A 19,802-nucleotide genomic window follows, 5' to 3' on the forward strand; every position below is an offset into this window, starting at 1 on the left:
TATTCTTGGCAACTTTCATGTGTTTGGGTTTATTTGTCTCTAGCTGTATTTCCTCCAGATTGGTGGGCAGACTTGACTCCAGCCCAAATCTGTCATTTGGACCTCTTTACTCCCTGCTAGCCTAGTCCTCTGCTGCCACCCTCCCTTTAGTCATGAATCACAGGTCTTTCTGGGAAGTCATTATATTTTCTAGAGATACAGAAAATAATCTTGAGCAATTTTTTTCCATAGACAGTTGTGCTAGATTTTCCTGACAGTGGATAGCTGTTGAGCACAGGGATCACTCCTCCCAGCTCATGAGATTTGTGCTGAGAACACACCTTTTCGCTGCGCATGTGCCATGGCCGGCTGGTGGAGAATTACCATCTCCAATTAAAATGGTAAGATGGCTGAAATAAGAGAAGAGCTGTGATAAATCATCTCACAAGCAAAGAAGAATTTGTTCGCTAGAGCCATTTGACTCAGTAATGGGAATAACTGAAACACTACATTAAAAATTACATATCTAGGTCAAAAGGATTAGGAAAATTTCTCTTTTATTGAATTTCTGGCTTTTGCATAGATCAGTCAGGCACTAACTGTACGTCATATTTTGGTCAAAAAGATGGAGCACTCAGAGCATGGGGGGACTCTAGGCAGTGTCTTCATCTGCAATCAGTCAAGTCTGCATTTAGATGTTACTTCTAGAACAAAAATGGCTGTGGCCCAAATTACCCTTTAGCTGGCTCTGACGGTGCCTCACAGTTCTTCAGGACTGAACCACACAATGCAGGTCATTGCACAACACTATCCCCTATAATCGATGCTTCTTCCTGGCTAACACAGCGGAGTCCCTATTTCGGATTGTTCTAATGAAAACAACCTCAGCCTGAGTGACTGTAGATGTTGCTGCCATCTACACAGGCTTGACCCTGCTCTGACTCGTGAGCTCTTGGCCTTTGCAGTGTCCTTCCATTGGCACATCCCATCGGCTGTGTGAGCAGCATACACCATACACCATTGCCTGTTTGTAATGCAGTTTGTTCTTCCCTTTCCTTACAGTACTGGAGACCACAGACAGGCTTCCCCATCTTCATTAGCACTTATCCCATACACAGATTTATCTCCCCTGCCATTCCAACCTGAATTGTCATGGTGCTGCATTGCTGGTCTCTGAACTCTGCCTATTCTCAGCACCTTGCTTATGTTGTCGTCTCTTGTAAGCTGGGCAAATGGTTTTAAATATAGCTCCAGCTAGGTTTAGTTTCTCGTGAAGTTGGACTAGCCACAAAGAAAGCTGCCAGAGTCCCATTTTAGAAGCATGATGTAGAGTTTGTGGCTGATTTTCATAAACTCTTCTGACCTGGAGCGGGAGTTACATGCTCTGCAGTCACTTCCCACACAATGGTGGTTCTTGCTCATTTTGCTGTCACGGCTCCTGAGTACCGATCAGTGTTGCCAGTTTGAAGGCAGCTGTTTTAAGGCCAGTGCTCTGGTCCCCAGTTTGAAGCAGTACCTTGCTTTGCTAGGCGCAGGGAGCCTGGAGCTCCCGACAAGGGAAGCTGGCCACACCGACCACTTTCTGCTGCACCTGGAAAGCAAGGGTTGTACCACCTTCCCATCTCTCCTCTTTGTTCTCTGCCTCTGTTTTCCTCATCTCTTCTCTTTCTTCTGTGTTCCTATGTTCATCTATGGGCAAGAAACATAGTGAGGAGGACAGCGGGGCTGAAGTGGGGCAGCAGGAGGGGTGCTCGATGAGGTGACACGGGGCATTGCCCAGTGGGGCTGATGTGGGGCAGCAGGAGGGGTGCTCGATGAGATGACACGTGGCATTGCCAAGTGGGGCTGGGGGAAGTGCTTGGCCCGTGTCGGCTCTCCTTTTGCCCTCCGGTTCTCACGCCCTGTGGCTCCCTCAGCTGCCAAGCTCGGGATTTTCTGCAGGGAAGGACACGCCAGTCAGAGCAGGGAGGGGAGAATGGCACCTCAGGTCAACTCGTGCACTGTGGGAACAGCAACCGCATGCCTGGAGGTGGCAGACCCTGGTTGCAGAAAGAAGGTGGGGAGGAAGGGGAGTGCTGTGGACAAGCACAGGGAAGCTGTTGGAAGCAGCTGCCGTGTCACCTGGAAGCTCCGTGTTGCCTGGATCTTGTCCACGAGAACCCACAGCATGAACGAAACGTGTTGTCATCAGGCCTCTCAGCTTGGAGGGATTCCTCAGGAGTGTGCTGCTGGATGGGATGTGGGCTTGTCCTTCACAGAGGGGAGCAGTGCTTGCAACCCATCCGAAAAGAGCACCTCTATTACATAAAGAGTAGCTGGGTTGAAACCAAAAGGGATTTTAGTTTAAAATAAATACATAAATAAGTTTTGATTTGGTTTGTGGGTTTGTTGGTTTTTTGGGTTTTTTTTTTTAAAAGAAGATTTTAAAGGTGCATGATCCCATAACATCTACTCCTGGCACCATGTGGTCTGACATTTTTAACCAGTGTACATTTGTCCAGTTGTGAACAGCCCCTTGACTGGGGCACAGGAAATCTGAATTCCATTTATGGATTTCCTCTTCACCTCCTGCTTTCCAGTCTTCAGCATATTGCTTTGTTTGTCTCTGTTCCCTGCCATCCTTGTAATGTAGCAAACTGGAATAAACTCACACAAAATAGAGAGCTGGATTTTAGTCCATTTTTAAAAAAACTACTAAAAAAAAGTGTATGAAACATCATGAATTAATTTGTCTACTTTTGCTATTAATGTAAATGATTTCTTCAAATAAAAATGTTTTCACTAATATAAATTATATCAGGTAAAATGCAAGCTGCATGTACTTGTTGCTATTATGTTGAAGTATATAAAAACCTGAATTTGTGAATATAATCAGCAGAGCAGAGCTTCATTTAATGAATAAATTCTCTTTCAGAATGCTGTTTTGGGCATTTTACTAAGATTGCAATTTCCATTCAAATACAGCTTGTCACAAATTAGACATTAACAAAAAGATGTAATAAATAAACATATGTAATTCAATGTGTCTAAATAGTAACGTGAAAACTCACCTGCTTAAATGTAAGAATAAATGTACACGAAGCTGTGCATGTTTTTAAATAAATGTCCTTATTGAGATAGAATACCTTCCCGGTTACGATCATAGCTAAAATTACATTGAAAGTTAGCAAGCAGAGCTAACTTCAAAGCTAATCAGATTGCTCAGAGCCTTGTCCAGCTGAATTTTGAAAAAGCTGGCAATGATGGAGAATCCATAACCTGTTCCAGTGCTGCACCACACTTAAGATGGAGAATCAGAAATTCCTTTGTTGCAGCTTTCATCTGTTGCCCCTATTCTTTTTGCTCTGCCCCTCTGAGCAGGCTCTGTCTCCATCTCCCCTACAATACTGCTGCAGACAATTGAAGAAAATAGCAAGAAGAAACATTTAATTCATACCAAGCCTGAGTTTTATTGCAAAGCAAGGAATTTTAATTATTGCAATTAATTATTTTCCTTTGGGGAAAGTGTGTTAAAATTGCAAAACATGATGAAAATCAATGGTTCAATTAAAGGATTTACACTCTGTGTCCCTGCAGCAAAACACTTTCTCTATGCTCATATACCATCTACTTCTTGTGCACTACCTTCTCAGCCTCAGGCCACTTTCGATTTCTCTGCCTTGGGTTTGGTAGCCTTGGGTTTCACTGTTTTGCCCTTAGCTGGATCTTTGCCTTTTTTGGTCTGTCAGCTTTCATATTCTCTAAGCTCTTGATTACTTTCTTGGCCATGGTGGCTGCCAGTTTCTTTCCTTTCCTTGGACTTTCCTTCACAGCCACAACTAATCTGGGCTTCTTGGCAGTGCCAGTCAAGGGTCAGGTGGTTCTTGGCCTTTGCTGCCTTCTTGGCACCTTCCTCTTGGCTTGTTGTTGAGTTTAAAGGAGCCAGAAGTGCCAAGTCTTCTTGTGCTGCCCTTGTCCAGGCTCCCTGAGAGCCAGCCTGGTGCAGCTGTTGTCCTTCCGTACTGCGTAGACTTCAGTTCCCTTTCCAAGTGGTGAGAGAAAGTTCTTCCGTGCTTCTTGGAGACAGTCACTGCCCTCATAATCAGCCCCCCTGGAGACTGGGGGTTTGAAGGATTTGGATCCTTTTGCCACCGTCTCTGACTTCCTAGCCAATGCCTTAGAGGCTGGAGCAGCAGTGGCACATGCAGCAGCAGCAATTGCTTCAAACATGATAACCAGCACAGCCTACCAAAGTGATGTCTTGACCAAGGTTTTAGATTCACACTGATGCATGTCAGTGCGCTGCCTCTTGTATGGGGTGCCTTGTACGTACCAAGCCTTTCCATGGTGGTGGCATTCCTGTGGGACTTTCTGCTCTGACTGTTCCCTTGTAGCAGCAAAGTCAGATGGCATTAGAAAACACACCCACTAGAAAATGCTTACACCTCACTACGTCTCTTGTCTGGTATTCAAATATCACAGATCAGCTGGAGCAAGCTGCGTTGGCCATTGTTATGGATTAACAAATAAAACCTGTTTTCTTCCACAGCCTAGAAGGGTTCAAGAGAGTTTCTTTTCTGCCTGGTACAGTGTGAATGTAGTCACTCCTGAGACTCTCTACACCGTGGTCACAAGCCATTATATATAAAAATATATATATATATATAAATATGTATATAAAGATATATAAAATATACAGCAAGAGCTGTATATTTTAGTGAGATACAGTTGTTTTGGGGCCACATCTGAGTGGGAAGCAGAAGCAATGCTACAAGCATGGTCTAAAACCAATGGGCACTAGCGAATCAAAATAACAATGATGATGATAATAATAATAAGAAGAAGAAGAAGAAGTAGTAGTTTCCCAAGGTCTTTGTTTCCCCTTCAGATTCTTCCTCTTCTTTATCTCCTCTGCTTTCTAGGAGCTTCTACCACCCTTTTCATCTGAGCAGAACCTGTGCTTTCGGCTGGAACATGAAAGGGTGTTTTTAAACTCTATGAAATTAGCTGGGAAGTTTTCAGACTCTTGGATACCTTCCCCTGCCTAGGAAGCTAGCTCAAGTGTGTCACAACTCTGACCTCACTGCTTACACCAGAAACTTGGAGGCCTGGTCATGGCTAAAGAAATACTGATGCCTATTGCTGAGAGCACTGGGCCCCCTGGAAGAGGATCAGGGTGTCGGGGGCAGATCCTAATTCTACTGTCTGACACTTAGGCATTAGAGAGTAGAGGCATCCCACAAACCTTCTGGTTGTAGCCAGTGATGAGAGCATAGGAGCAGCTCTGAACTCTGGGGGGAGGAAGACAAGAACTAGCAAGGCTGTCTTGAATCTTCTGAAAATACTTGCTTCGTTGATGAGAAAGCTTTGTAAAATGCAAGAACGCTGCTCATGAGGACCTCCAGCCAAGGAAAGCTTGCACAACTGCAGGGAACTCTCAACACATGAGTGCAAGCCAAGGAACATGCAACGTGTTGCTCTTTAGTGAGCTCCCAAGCACTTCTCTCCCAGCCTCTCCAGCAAAGGACTTCTCCAAAGATAACAGGGAAATTAAAATCAGGATTTACCACCCAGGCCCCAGGTGCAAGCTCTTTTTGCACTGAGTAGCATGAGCTGCAGCAACTGCACAAGCAGGAGCTAATAACAGGCAACTTTGGTCTGTGAAACCATAACCACAGCTAGAAGGTGAGTCTCATTGTGAAAAACTGCGGTGCAAAACAGAGTTTCTCCCCGTGACTAGCAGATGATTGCAGAGATACGGAGCCAGTGACTTCCATTAAGAAGGAGGAAGATGTGATTGGGAGCAGGGTCTGGGGTGCCCAGAACAGGGGGCTAAGCTGTAGGAGAACAGAGTAACTAACACTGGAATGCAGCCTGCAGCTCCCTGTGCTTCCCCAGGGTCTTCTCTGGGTCTTCGTGGCATGGAGTCAGAAGCCAAATGAGATGGGCAGGGCGCACTGGAGGCTGGAGCTGCATGCACTGCTCGGGAAGCAGCAAGGTGCAAGCAGCTCTGGTGGGTACTTCCCCACCCCCAGCTCTCAGCAGGGGGAAGGTGCATTCTGCTTTGATCGCAGACTCTGTGTTTTTCTTAGTGTAAATGAGATAAGCTGCCAACCATGTCACGGCCTCAAGCTAGAGAAGACACTTGAGGACATTTAGTGCAAGTAGTTGGACTTTGGTGACATTTCTTACCTGCATTCATGATGGGGAAGCCATTCACTAGGTCTCAAACTCCTCAACCCAACCCAGCCCCTTTCCTCCCTTCCTGCTGGTGACCCCAGTGCGTGTCAGTCATTGGTAGCAAGGGATGGAGCTGCTGCTGCCTAGAGACATGGTGGGGTCAATTAATACAGGTGGGGAGAGAAAAAATTGTGGGGACACAGAGGCAGGATTAAGGGTCATTCGTTCCTCCTACAAGGAGCCCCAGGCTGTGCTAGCAGAGAGCTGCAGGGCAGGAATGAGAGGCACTCACAGGACTGTGGTTGAAAAATGTGTACTCAATTCAATAGTTTCACCCTAATTTGCCTCATACCCCAGCACCAAAACAAGCTCAACAGTGGAACAAAAATAAACCGTGAGTCAAGTCTCCAGGTAAAGGTTTTGCAGTGCAAGCCTGGAAAGCCAAATTACTAGTAAAATGCATAATAACGTATAAACTTAGTGCACACCCAGCAACCAGATGCCCTCGATTCTGCATCAGTGGCATCATCTACAATCCTGCAGCATGCAGCAGTGCACAGCGCAGGCGTCCACACTTCATAAACCCACCCTCTCTGTGGCTCTCCCACACATCCTGAACTCCTGCCTTCTCTCCTTCCCACTTCCTTCTCATGACCTTGGATCCCTGCTCTCATCTAACATAGATGCAGCCTCAATGACACTCACCCCACAGTGTTTTAGATTTGCATTTGCAACCCCCCCACCACACGCATGCACACACACACCAGTGATGTCCACCCTAGGCGTGCCTCATACACGTCCTCATATATCGCCATGGTGCTGCATATTCCGCACCACAAAAGGCAGTGCTTTGTCATGCAACTGCTGAAACCTTCTTGCCAGGCATGACATCCACAGCTGCGTCACTATGGACGTGGCCCTTTGCCCCGTGTCCTAGACAGCAAGCTGCCTCTACATCTAGTGCAGTTTTTTTTTACACTCCAGACTGGAGTAATGGGAATGGTGCCTGGCAGAGGTGCCTGAGCAAGTGCGTTACCTGTGTGTTGGGTCTGTCATTCAAAACAGGGTGATGAATCTTTGTGGAATGAACACAGACTATAATGTAATATGCGTATAATAAATAAGCACTTTAATATATGCTTATGCTTAATATATGCTATATTAAATAAGCAGATTTCATTATATGTGCTTATAATAAATAAGCACATCAGCTTATTTATTTGCCTGTGCCTAACTGCAAGGAACTCTACCGTTCCCCTGCTCGAGGTCTCTGTGCAAGTCAGTGTCCAGGGTGCATCAGCACTTGTTGAGCAGAGAAAGTTTTTCTGCTTGAGGTTTTCGCTTGAGGCGAGGGGAAGCAGGTGTCTGCGTTGCTTGTGTTCAGTGTAAGAACCAACCAACTGGTGATGCCGGCGCTTGTTTCAAAATGCGATTTCTGAGCAAAGGGTGAATGGAAAAAATAAATATGTATTTATATCAGTACACATCAACACATGACTTCCTGTTGACTAAACAAGCAACCTCTCCTCTGCTTTGAGGCTAGGTAATTACTTTTAATTATTCATTGCAATTTTGCTCTCTGATTTCTTAGCAGTTTGTTTTCTGAATCTTTAGTAACAGTAATGGTGATATTCCTCCTCCTCCCTGCTAGGACATCCTTTTGTGATCCTGACAAGCTAGAGCAGTGTCTCTTGCTAGATAACACTCCAAGCACACCAGCACAGGGACCCTTTCTAGCCATCCCCAGGGACCCTTTCTAGCCATCCCCACTAGCCTTTAAATGATCCAGGCTTTGATCAGAAACAGAGATGGAGTCGTCTGCGGTAAAATTGTTTCTCTCTCCCACCCCCAGTCCCTTCTCCAAATAAGTTTGCATTGAGCAGAAAGGAAGGAATAATGGAGTGGTCAGCATCTCTCCTCATGTGTATTAGCTCCCAGCCAAAAGGGTCCCACCACATGTTAAAGATTTGGCAATTTATAGCCAGGGAGGAAGCTGGACTAGCACCTAGATCACAGATCAGCAACCTTTCTATGGTTTTCCAAACTATTTTTTTTTTTAACCAGAGCGGAGATGACATCTGCTAATGAGCAAGATCTTACCTTGGCAAGAAACTGCAGTTCCTGCTTCAGGCAGAACTGCATAGGAGCTGAGGGTCCCTCTTGGACTGTCGCCCTGAACTTGCTACGAGACACTAAAAACACATCCACACCAACACATTTCTGCTGTGGGGATTAAAGCTAGAGGCACAGAATCGCTGCCACTGACTTTGTGCACTCACTCCTCTGGTGTGAGGGAAGCTACCATTCTAAATGAAGGGCATTGGAAAGCCTACATCAGTATTTAGACTTGAGAGCCCTGTCAAAGAGTGACATAAATACAGTTCATCTGTTCATTCCTTCATTCTTTTTTTCTTTTTTATCTCTGTGGAGAGCAAAGAGGCTCTCAACATTTAAGGAAAAGAGCTGATGTTTTAAAAATGGAAGAATGAATTCCACTTACAGGCAGGACCAGAGAAAGGGTCTAGTTAAACATTTTTATGAGACTTGACATGTTAAACCTTTGAGAAAATCATTACGTACAAATTTAATTTATGGGCAAGGCCAGTCTGGCCATGAAGATATTTCTTGACTCCTTTCAGAGCAGAAAATGTTATGTAAAATTTTCTGCAAGCTTTTGGCTATGGAAATTAGGAGTCAGAACAAGAACAAAGCTGAAGCTACCTTAATTTATCTGATGAAACAAACACGAACAGATGTGATCTCTAAGAAGCATATTTCCTGGGGTGTGTTGCTTTTTCTTTTTCTTTTTCCTTTCCTTTCCTTTCCTTTCCTTTCCTTTCCTTTCCTTTCCTTTCCTTTCCTTTCCTTTCCTTTCCTTTCCTTTCCTTTCCTTCCTTTCCTTTCCTTTCCTTTCCTTTCCTTTCCTTTCCTTTCCTTTCCTTTCCTTTCCTTTCCTTTCCTTTCCTTTCCTTTCCTTTCCTTTCCTTTCCTTTCCTTTCCTTTCCTTTCCTTTCCTTTCCTTTCCTTTCCTTTCCTTTCTTCTTTTTCCTGTGTAACATTCTCCTTGCATTTTTAAAAGAAAAAACTAGTATGAAAGGGGGAGAAAATGACTCTTGGTCTGACCTAGGAGATTTGTCACAAGGTGCTGCTAGGGCAAAGGCTGAAAAGGGAACATCCTCTTTGACTCTGTTAAGTAGGACAGGGATTCGCAAGGATACCAGGCTCTTCTAGCTATGGTCAAACACTAGGAGCCAGATCCTCAAGGAGAATAATTGCCACAATTCTTGAGACCAATGCAGCTGCCGAAGTGTGGATTTGTTGAGTGTGTGCCCTACCCAGACATCTCCCCAAGGAGCAGGACAGCCCAGCCCTGGACCTTCCAGGAGTGCTTCTCCTTTTCCTGAAGTGTGCCATGCCAGCCGCTCTCAAAGGCAAGTCCTGTCAAAGTGCTGGGCTAGAAGTCATCTGCCCTGTTCTGGCAACTCATCTCTCCTTTTCATGTTTTTGCATATACTGGTTTCACACAGTCCTAGCATGCTGAAAGCCAGTAAAATTAATAAGGAAAGTAAATGAAGCAGAGAAAAACCGAAGAACTACCCTAGCGTGAGGTAAACAAAAGCCCTGTTTCTCAGCCGTAGCTCTGACCGTGCCACACTTGAGGCAGAAAAGGAGCAGAATATCCCCCATCTGCCTCCTCAGCACCCTTCCCAACCAAAGCTGCTGCCCTGTCCCTTGGTGGTCCTTCAGCCCTGCAGAGGAGATGGGTGCCCGGGCAGGTGCTGCAGGGCTGCGGTGGAGCAGAGATTGGGCAGCAGAGAGCGGTGTTGGCGGAGCGAGGAGTGTGCATCCTGAGCGTGAGCCCGGGCGTGACGGCATACAACCGCACGCTTGCTGGGGCACAGCCGTCGGACAGAGGGTCCCTGCAGCTACCCTGCTGACAGCAGATCGCAGTGCTGGTGCCGCCTGGAACAGCAGGATCAGGGCCCGTGTCATTCCCCACCAGTTCTTTGCATTCAGCTTTGCAATGCAGGTTTGCCACCGCTCCTGGCGTATTGACGCGGCTCAGGCACCCATGGCCATGTTCAGGTGCCGAAGTGGGGCCAGGCACTCCCCCTCACGCCCCAGGCTCTCTCTGGAGCTGGATCCCTCTCACTCTCCATTTCGGCTTCAGTGTTGTCCCATTTTGCCAAGCAACTGCTGAGCCTTTCAAGGGGACATGGAGGAGGGGGGAAAGCCTGCCAACAGTTTGGTGTTCCCTGAGCTCCTTCCAGCTGTGCAGGGCTCCCTCCGTGGTGGGGCAGGGCAGGGTCACCATCTTCACCACACAGCTGCATGACCTGAGGCCCAGGGGGATAGTGTGGTTTTTGCCCACATTCACGTTAGCAGTGCACAAGCTCCCAGGCCCCCCTCTAACCACTAGACAATGCTTCCTGCTTCGTTATGTTATTGATATTAATTCAGAATAATTTTGCAGTCGGGGAGGGCCCAATGGGGAGTGCAGTGGGGGGAGGCAACCAATGAGTGCCAAGCATCTTTCAGAAACGATGCCCCTTCGCATCTCAACCCTTTGCTCTTCTGCTCCTGCAGCTCCAGAGACCTTTCTAACTCCTCCCTCAGCCACACCCCGGTGAAACCCAGCAGGGGATAGATAGTGGTGAATGGGGAGGGGAGACACCAGGCAGTCCACGTTTCTGTACATCAAGTCAGAGGGCTGCACAGACGGAGCCTGTGAAACAACCTCCCTGCAATCCCATCACCTGAGAGAGACCCTGGCAGTCATGGACAGGTAAAATGAGTGCCCCCATTTTCTTGCTCATATAAGGAACGAGGGTCTTTCTCTTAGAATTAACCTGCTCTCCATTTGGTACTCACCGTCCCTTTCCCCATCTGACTCAGTGATCTAACTCCCCGCCCTGTCCTGCTCTTGCACTTTGCATCTCTGTGTCTCTGTCATCCTTTCTCTTTGACTGTCTGCCACCCCGTACTCTTTTCCCTTTCTGTCATTTCTCTTTCTCGTGACTATTCTCTGTTCCTTTTCATTCTTTTTCTTTTCTAGAAACAGAAAAGATAACAGAAATATGAACATTCAGATGCTATCTGATGCTTAAGCGTCTCAATCCCTGCCCACTCTTCTCTCCTTATCCACCTATTCTTTCTCTTCCACCAGATTTCTGTCTTACTCTTTCTACTGATGGCACCCTTGTGCTCATAAGCACAGACCGTTCCAGCATTGGATTCCTCTACTTGCACTGCAATTACTCTGCAAGCTAATTATCACTAATCACTCTCCACGACTGCATGTCATTCACACACTCGGGACTTCACTATGATTTGAGGATTGGCTTAATGAATCTTTCTTTGAGGAGAAGGGCTCTGTTCGGTCTACTTCTTCAGTGCCTGGGTATAATCACGGCTCCTGTGTCCTTGCTGCTTTCCCTTGAGCTATCCTATAGCTATAGGAATTGCACATCTATCCAGCACTTTGTACCTAACTGCAAATTTGCTCAGTTGCTCCTCACAACATCTGTTAATTCATTATTCTTCTTCTTGTACCAGTCATGTTCTGAAATCCTCCCTAGCAAAAAAAACCAAACCCTGGGACGATGAACTCTGGAGAGAAGGGGAAAGAGGAACTGATGTTAATGAACATTTCTAGTTGAACAAATGGCTTCTGTGATTTAAAATTGTCTTCACTTTGTTCTGACACTGAAAAATAACCCAAGTGATCCTCTTTTTTTTTTTTTTCTTCTGAGTTTTGGGCTCATTTCTATTTCTTCACCCTTATTTGCATCCACATGCTGCTCTGCAGGGGCAAAACCATTGAATAGAGAAACATGGGAAAAAGTGAGAAAAGGGAAAGTTAGAAGAAGAATCAGAAACATTTTGAAAGAAAATGGTTTTGCCCAAAACTTCATTTTCCCTAAATTCTTTAATGTGTTGAAAAGCATTTTTCCATGTGGTCTTTGATGAAACATCGATGTAATTCTCATTGTTTTTCTCCTGGCTTATATGGTTCTTCAACAAGTGATTGCATTTTTCACAATTCCTCTGCTCCATTTTCTGCTCTTGTGGCGCGCCCCAGGTAAGAGCTTTGCAACCCTCTGTTCTATCATACCTGCTTATTTGCCATGTGATTGTCTGGGCTAGCCTCTCTGGACAACCTGAGGATCTGTCACACATGGAAGGGGTGTTACCTCTCAAGCACCTCTGTTATGGGGAAGAGTCTTCCCCATATCCCTGCACATCTAAGAGAGAGAAGCCTGAGGTGAACCACTGGTTGACAGTTTTGTGAGGGAACCAATACACACGTGTGTGTATTAGGGAATATACACACATGTTCATACGTGTTTGTACAAAGGCAGGGAAACAGGGTGAATCTAGGGTGGTAAGAAGTGGGGTGGCTTTAAGTGTGAGAAATAAATCAAAACTGATGATGAACATACAGTGCAAAAGTGAAAGGCGGGTAGGAGAAACACGCACCCAATGTGAACTGCCAGAGGAAGGGGCAATGAAATGCAGTGGGATCAGTTTGTGCTCTACTCCTGACACAACCTGCAAACCCAGCAGAGCAGGACTGGGACACTACTTACAGTACAGACCTCCATGAACTGCCCAAGACTGTTGTTGGGCTGAATAAAATGCTTAGTAGGGATGCTTTGCCCTCTGAGTGTGTACAGGACTCTGCAGAGCCTTGTCTTGCTATGGACTTTCTCCTAGCAGGAGACATACCACAACTCCCATGTGATCTACTCTAGGAGCATGTGTGTATAAAGAGGGGCATAACTGAGTATGTGTGTGCTTGCTCTTTCTGTGTGAGCAGGACAGGTATTTTTGCACTGCAAGCTGAGGGTTACATGGCAGGAAAGAGGATGTGTGCAAGTGGCTTGCCTATCTGTGGGACAATCAGGGCAGCAAGGGTTCTTGAGGGAAGAATGTGCCTCTCTGGTGACATGGTGTGAGGTGCAATAGGGAGCACCACAGGAAAGCAAAGCACGTGCACTAGGTAACGAAAGGCAAAAGGATGTGCATGACTGTATGAATGACTACCTGTGGTGCAATGGCCATGTGTGAGGGTGCACGATGGAGAGAAGTTCCTGGAGGAGCAGAGAGGATGCCACTGTTAGCTAGAGATTGAGTGCTCTGCAGTGCTCAGGCTTCATGGTGACATTGGCAAACAGATGAACGGTGTTTGTATAAGAAACTTTTCCTTGCTTAGACTCTCAGATTTGAATTGAATTAAAATTCCTAACAAATCCAAATTCCCCTTTCCTACACCTCGCAGGAGACCCCCTAGAAAACCCAACTTGGTATCAACTAAACTGACCCCATCTCCCTGCTGAACATCAGCCTATCAGAGGGAAAAGATGACAAAGGACGTGATTATTTTTAACCCATTCACTTCTGTTTTGCATTGCTGTGGGGGAGGTGAGTATCTCACCTCAATGAACACAGCTGTTCTCAGCTGCCTGTGTACCTCCACTTGGCTGTTAGATACAGCTTATGACTACCTTACCCTCCCCATGCTCCTGCTGCCTCTCCCCAGCAGGATCCATGGGCATGGCAGCAGGCCCCCACCAATCTCAATGTTTGTCTGGTATCTGTGTCTGGAGAGGTGTCAGCATGCCTACCCCATTTCATATTCTGTCAGCTAGTGTATGGCACCTTACCCTAGCCCTGCGCAGTTTCAATCATGCTCTTCTTTTGGGCAATGCTGGGAAGAACTTCTGTCCAGTCTCCTCTAAAGAGGCTCTAATTTGATCCATCCCTTGGCCCAGTGGCTTTTCAGGGTTTCATACAGCAGAAATAATATTTCTTGATGACTGAACTCCAGACCCTCCCATCTTCCTAGGTCTTCTCAGGCACCTTCATCCTTCTCCCTCATTGGTGTCCATCTTTTGGATATTTGCAGATATTTTCACACTCTACTCAGCCAAAGTTGCTGTTTGACTAATCACTACTAATTCACTTACTGTTTCCACTCACAAGGTCACCTGCTTCATCCCCACAGTCATGTCTGCACCCTTTCCCTAACACATTGCATGCGAATTACTGATGCTGTTCTTGTACTGAGAGGCCTGGACACGAGGAGGATACTTTTGATGCTGAGCCCTCAACAAAGACATGGCCAACTGCTGGCTCCATGGTGGGGCTAATGTAAATTCTCTCTTGTCTTCTCCTGCAGCCTCCTGATGAAAAGGAAACTCTTCCTCTATAACTTCAAGAACCTGCGCTGGGCTAAGGGCCGGCGTGAAACTTACCTCTGCTATGTTGTGAAGCGCCGTGACAGTGCCACATCGTGCTCCCTGGACTTCGGATACCTTCGCAATAAGGTACAGGGAAAACCTTGTCATCCTGTTCTTTTATCCATGCTGAGGTGCATGCAGCTCCAGTTCACCTGGGGCAGCAGGGAAAGGAGGGCTGCAACAGCAATGCAGACACTGGCACACATGTCCATGAGTGTGGACACTGCACTGGTACGTACTATTTGGGGCATGCAACCTCCAGGTAAACCTGTGCTTTATGCTACCCCCAAGTGTGTTACCAGCAAGACATTCATACTCCCTGCTGCTTTACCAGCCTACCTACTTTTCTCCTTAGCTCCCACCCATTCCTCTTGTTGCATGTGTGCACCCCTGTGCTTTTCTAGCCAGTCTTCCACTTATGTACCACTGTGCCTTCTTCCTCTGTGCGCTGACCCTAAGACCTACCCCCCACCTTGTTTCTCCTCCCCTCACACCCCATCCAGCTCACACCTCCCTCTGCACCCCTCTTACAATGTTCTCCCCCCTGGCCTCATGCCTTGCCCCTCTCCCTTTTTCACTAAGATGGGCTGCCATGTAGAGGTGCTCTTCCTGCGCTACATCTCAGCCTGGGACCTGGACCCAGGCCGCTGCTACCGTATCACCTGGTTCACCTCCTGGAGCCCCTGTTACGATTGCGCTCGACATGTGGCTGACTTCCTGCGTGCCTACCCCAACTTGACCCTCCGCATCTTCACGGCACGCCTTTACTTCTGTGAGGACCGCAAGGCAGAGCCTGAGGGGCTGAGGCGCCTACACAGGGCAGGGGCTCAAATTGCCATCATGACCTTCAAAGGTGAGTTGTGCCAGCGAGAAGGAGAAGACGGAAAGCTATGGGAGGTTAGGGAGACCCATGAGGGTGGGAGAAGCTAGGATGAGGAGCCAGAGAAGATGATGGCAAGATGTGATGATTTAGTGATCCTAGGAGAGGTCAGTGTCCTCTCTGGGGCAGTTTTGAGCTTTAACTCCTCTATGCCTTACACAGATTACTTCTACTGCTGGAACACATTTGTGGAGAACAGGGAAAAAACATTCAAAGCTTGGGAAGGGCTGCATGAAAACTCTGTCCATCTGTCCAGGAAACTTCGACGGATCCTCCTGGTAAGGGCCAATTCTCCTTCTCCTTCCAGTGCCTCTTCCCCTCAGCTTCTTCCACTCTTCCTTGCTATAGTTCCTCCCTGCTCTTGCTGCCCATCCCTATCATCTGCCATTTCATTCATTCCTGCATCTTCACCTTCCACGTCCCTCATTCCTCTCTCCCCCAACTTCCTTCGTATCTCATCTCCTCATTCTCTTCCCCTTCTTCCACCTCCCATCCCATCTCCTGCCGTTCCTTTCTCGTTCCCCATCTTCATAGGGAACCTATGTTCACTCGACAACTGATCTACCATTTATATTTTGTCCTGCAGCCACTGTATGAAGTTGATGATTTACGAGACGCCTTTAAAACTCTAGGACTTTGAAGTTAAAGTTGTCAGCAATCAGAAGACTTCACAAACACTTGTTCTTTGATTTCCAACTCTCTCCCTTACATCTGATCTTTATCTTCTTCCCTCTTTACATTTTCCTTCCTTCCAGCCCTGTGTCTAGAGATAAGACTATCGTTACTTTTTCTTTTCAAAGGAGAATTAGGCTGATCTTCTGAAGACACATTCCCCAGACTCACACCTCATCCATTGCTAGCTGGGAATAGCCAGAACTGCAGTGACATATTGCCAGAGAGCAATTTGCCCTCCCTTGGTCCCTGCAGAGCTAATTCAGGTGGTCTACTAAATGGAGTTCTGGGTTTAGCCTTGTCCAGGTAGGAGCAGACAGCCTGCAAAGCTCTTTGTGTGACTGTGTTCTCACTGGCACCACACTGATCTGCACATTTCATGAGGGCTTCGGGAAGCACGTCTCTTGGCTCTTAGAGCTGCACTACACTGAGATGCTCTGTGTCCTCCCCTGTGAAATAATTTATTTGTCCGTCTGGCTGTAGGTAGGAAGTTGAAAACCATCACCATTTAAGTGGTATAACCTATGTTCTAACAGCAAAATTGGCCGGTTATTGGAAAGCTCGACTGAGAGTATTGAAGGGAGTCCTGGACAGCCCAGGTAGCTTAGCTTGAAAACCTCACTTGAAGTCAGCAGGTCTTCTAAGTGGATTTTGTGCAGGCTCAGGCCCTATAGTGCCTCCTGCCTAGAAAGGAGGGAGCTTTGGTAGCTGTAGGTCCAGGTTTTGTGCCCTAGGAGACATTGAAACTAGACAATAAAAGCCTACAATGAAAGCAGAAGACTCACTGGCCAACATTTTCAAGTGCAAGCTGCAATTCTGGGTGTCCAGCAAGACATTTCCCATGCAGAAATAGGAAGTCCACTCAACTCCTGTTAACTATGTTAAGAGCCATGGCAGCTCGTGGTCAGTACTGATCAGTGTGTGGACCTCCTATCCAGCCAGGAAAGGAGCCACCAAGAAACTTCACCTCTGCAGTGTTTTTCCAGCATACATCTACTGGAAAACACACTTCATTTCCACATTGTATTGTCCATCACACTTAACTTTTCATTCATGTAGGTTGAGGCTGTGGCATTTTAGATGGTGTATTGGCATTCACATCAGTCACTATCTGTCTCTTCACATACCTCAGGGAGGAGCACCACAGCTCTCACTACTGGAGTACTTTTCATGCATTGAGCATTTCCTCCTAGATCAGACCTGCAATATGCTCCCTCCCTAGCCAACTGTCCTCTGCTGGAGGCACCTTAACAGTCCCACAGTCTTCTGTTTTTTCAGGCCTTTTACTGCCCATAATATGACCAGATATGGCTAGTTGGTGACTGGATCGAGAGCTGACCAGAAAAAAACATCCAGCATGAGCAAAGCTATACAGCCTGTAGGTAGATATCTTCTGTAGGGGACAAAATCCAAGCATCCTCCTGCCTGGCAATTACTGTCTTTCTGCTAGGGGACCCCATTATCACCTGCTCTTGTGGGCACAGTCTTTACCAAGTTGAAGACATGGGTTCATAGTCCACACATACTCACCATCACCTTCCCACTACCTAAGTTACAGATGGATTGTCCTTTGCAGTCTTGAGGCTTTGCCAAGGCTGAGTGTGTCCCACATTCTGGGGTGCTCTGTCATTTCCTTCCTGATGGCTGTGACTTCTCTGCTCCATCCTGTTCCTCTTTCTGGCTAAGGCTGGAGACTCCTCAAAACACCTCTGGTGACAGGCCAGCCACGGGAGGACAGCAGAGAGCCCTGCTCCCACAGTACCCTCTCCTGCTAGGAGAGGTCACAACTTGTGGTAATGGCAAGCTTCCTACAACTTCAGGCTCCCGAGACACTCTCAGCTTGAGGAATTTTGACCAGGAATAGCAATGAGAGTTCTTTGCAAAGCATTAATTTGCAAGCATGGTGTTGTATATTTGTTTGATATGGTGCATATTATTTATATAAATAAAGGTCTTATAAATAAGCATCTGGTTTTGTCATTATTTTGGTATCATCTGGATAAGGGAAGAAAAAGTTGACACAAAGGATTGATGTGTCAGCTATCCCTTCTGATTTCTGGAGAGACAACCTGGCACTATCCTATTAAACTGTCTTTATCCTTTTCATTTGTAACTTTGAAGTCGTTGACAGTGTCACCCAGCAGATCAAGGCAGATAAAGTGCTCAGGGAATAGGTACTTTGGAAATACTACCAAAAATCTGTGATGTAAATGCTAAAGTTGTTGAAGATGCTTCCTTCATTGATTGCAAGCCTATTGTCCCCTTTCATGACTCATAAATGACTGAAGTGGACACAGAATTCCTGACAACATACTTCACAACAGAGGAAGAGCAGCAGAGATTAAAAAGGGTCTCTCTCTTCCAGCTTTTGGTATTGGCCTATGCAACATCATTGTCCTTCTCAGTGAAACTGTTGGAGAGCTAATAGAAAAAGTAGCATTTTCTAAAAAAGCAGTTGAGACACTGGCTGTTGTTTCAATGCTGTCAAACACTGAGTTGAAGATACTTGTTGAAACATGACAATCGGTGACATTATACAATAGGAGAATAAATGCAGTGAGTAAATGTAAAGACACATGCACTTTTTTTCAGAATACATCCTAGGCTGTTTCTTCTGAATCTAAAGCAGATTAAATTCAGAGTGGACTGTTTAGCTAAACCATGTGATTTAACTGTAGTAATTTAGCTCTCACATTATATTCTTTTTAACCACACTTTTTCAGTTCTCAAATACCAATTCATATTATTTGTTACAAGGTATTCTTTGAATTGGCATCATCAATTACTGACATGCCCTTTATCACCCTGGGGGCTGGGATACAGAGACCACCTGCTCTGTGAAAGCTCCAACTCTGCAGCAGAGCCAGGAGCAGGATCGATCTTTGGCAATGGAGGAAACAGGATAAACAGGGGATGGGATGGTTATTGGTACCGTGTGGAAACCCGGGCATGGCTGCCATCTCCTGGTACGTGGGGGCGTTCGGCACCCTTTACGAAGGTGTTGGCTGGAGGTTATGTTGTTCCTCGCTGCAAACAGCTCCCAGAGTCCGGCTCTCGACAACCCCCAGAAAATGCCCATTGAAGAGCAGGACACTGACATCATTCCCGCAGCTGCACACAGCATTACTCCAGGTCAGTACACAGCGTCCTTGGACATCACATTGCAATAATAAGAAACAGATTAGCATTAAACAATGCAAAGACACGCTCCAGGCCCTTGCAAATACAAGGGGGATTTTCAAAGCATGCCTCCTCCCTGCTTGCTCTCTCTCCCTCTTCTGCATGCAAGTACTTGGAAACCAGGACAGAAAGGGGCTTCAGGGTCATGGAGTCCAGTCCCCTGCTACTTGCCCCTTCAGGAGTTTTTAGCCTATATGTATTCGTGTCCAACATTGTCCTCTAGCTGTAGTAGTTTTTTCATCCCTTCCTGGTGCTGACCCTTTGGTCCTTCTATGAGCAGAAATTTCATTATTTAATCACATATGTATTAAATACTTGCAGCGATGGAAATCAGATTTGGTTCACAGAACAAACGTGGAGGGGTTTGGCACAGAAGATACCGTTTGTTCTGACAACGCCAGCAGGGATAAGCAGAGCCTCTGAAGGGGAAGGAGAAAGCAGGTTGCTGCCAGAGCAGAGGTCAGAGCAGAAGGGTAGGTGCCAAAGTGTGGCAAGTATTTTGAAGTCTGTCTTTGGCTTTTAATTCTCTCATACACTTTTGTGATAGTCAGGTTTCCCTTCAGGCTTCCAAACCTGCATAAGATATAGCACCATTGTTGTTGCTGTTGTCATTATCATTATTAAGCATACCAGTTGAAGGACTGATGTGACTTTTGAAGGCGTGGGGCTAATACAGAGAAAGGTAATCT

The 19,802-nt window shown here is 46.3% G+C and overlaps 1 protein-coding gene across 1 annotated transcript; it reads left to right on the forward strand.

Moving 5' to 3' along the window:
* Positions 1-10,836: 10,836 nt before the first annotated feature.
* On the forward strand, positions 10,837-16,076 carry AICDA (activation induced cytidine deaminase). The gene is made up of 5 exons (XM_054849697.1): positions 10,837-10,924; positions 14,321-14,468; positions 14,964-15,234; positions 15,424-15,539; positions 15,848-16,076. The coding sequence occupies exons 1-5, from the start codon at positions 10,917-10,919 to the stop codon at positions 15,899-15,901; spliced, it is 597 nt and encodes a 198-aa protein (XP_054705672.1). The 5' UTR covers positions 10,837-10,916; the 3' UTR covers positions 15,902-16,076.
* Positions 16,077-19,802: the final 3,726 nt, after the last annotated feature.

The sequence above is a fragment of the Grus americana genome, chromosome 1 (genome assembly GCF_028858705.1).
Source record: "Grus americana isolate bGruAme1 chromosome 1, bGruAme1.mat, whole genome shotgun sequence".
In the NCBI taxonomy this organism is placed as follows: domain Eukaryota; kingdom Metazoa; phylum Chordata; class Aves; order Gruiformes; family Gruidae; genus Grus; species Grus americana.

Excerpts from the sequence above, each read along its gene's own strand:
- AICDA (XM_054849697.1), top strand. Across the intron at positions 14,469-14,963 it reads TCGGATACCTTCGCAATAAG|ATGGGCTGCCATGTAGAGGT; the intron begins GTACAGGGAAAA and ends TTTTTCACTAAG. Across the intron at positions 15,540-15,847 it reads AACTTCGACGGATCCTCCTG|CCACTGTATGAAGTTGATGA; the intron begins GTAAGGGCCAAT and ends TTTGTCCTGCAG.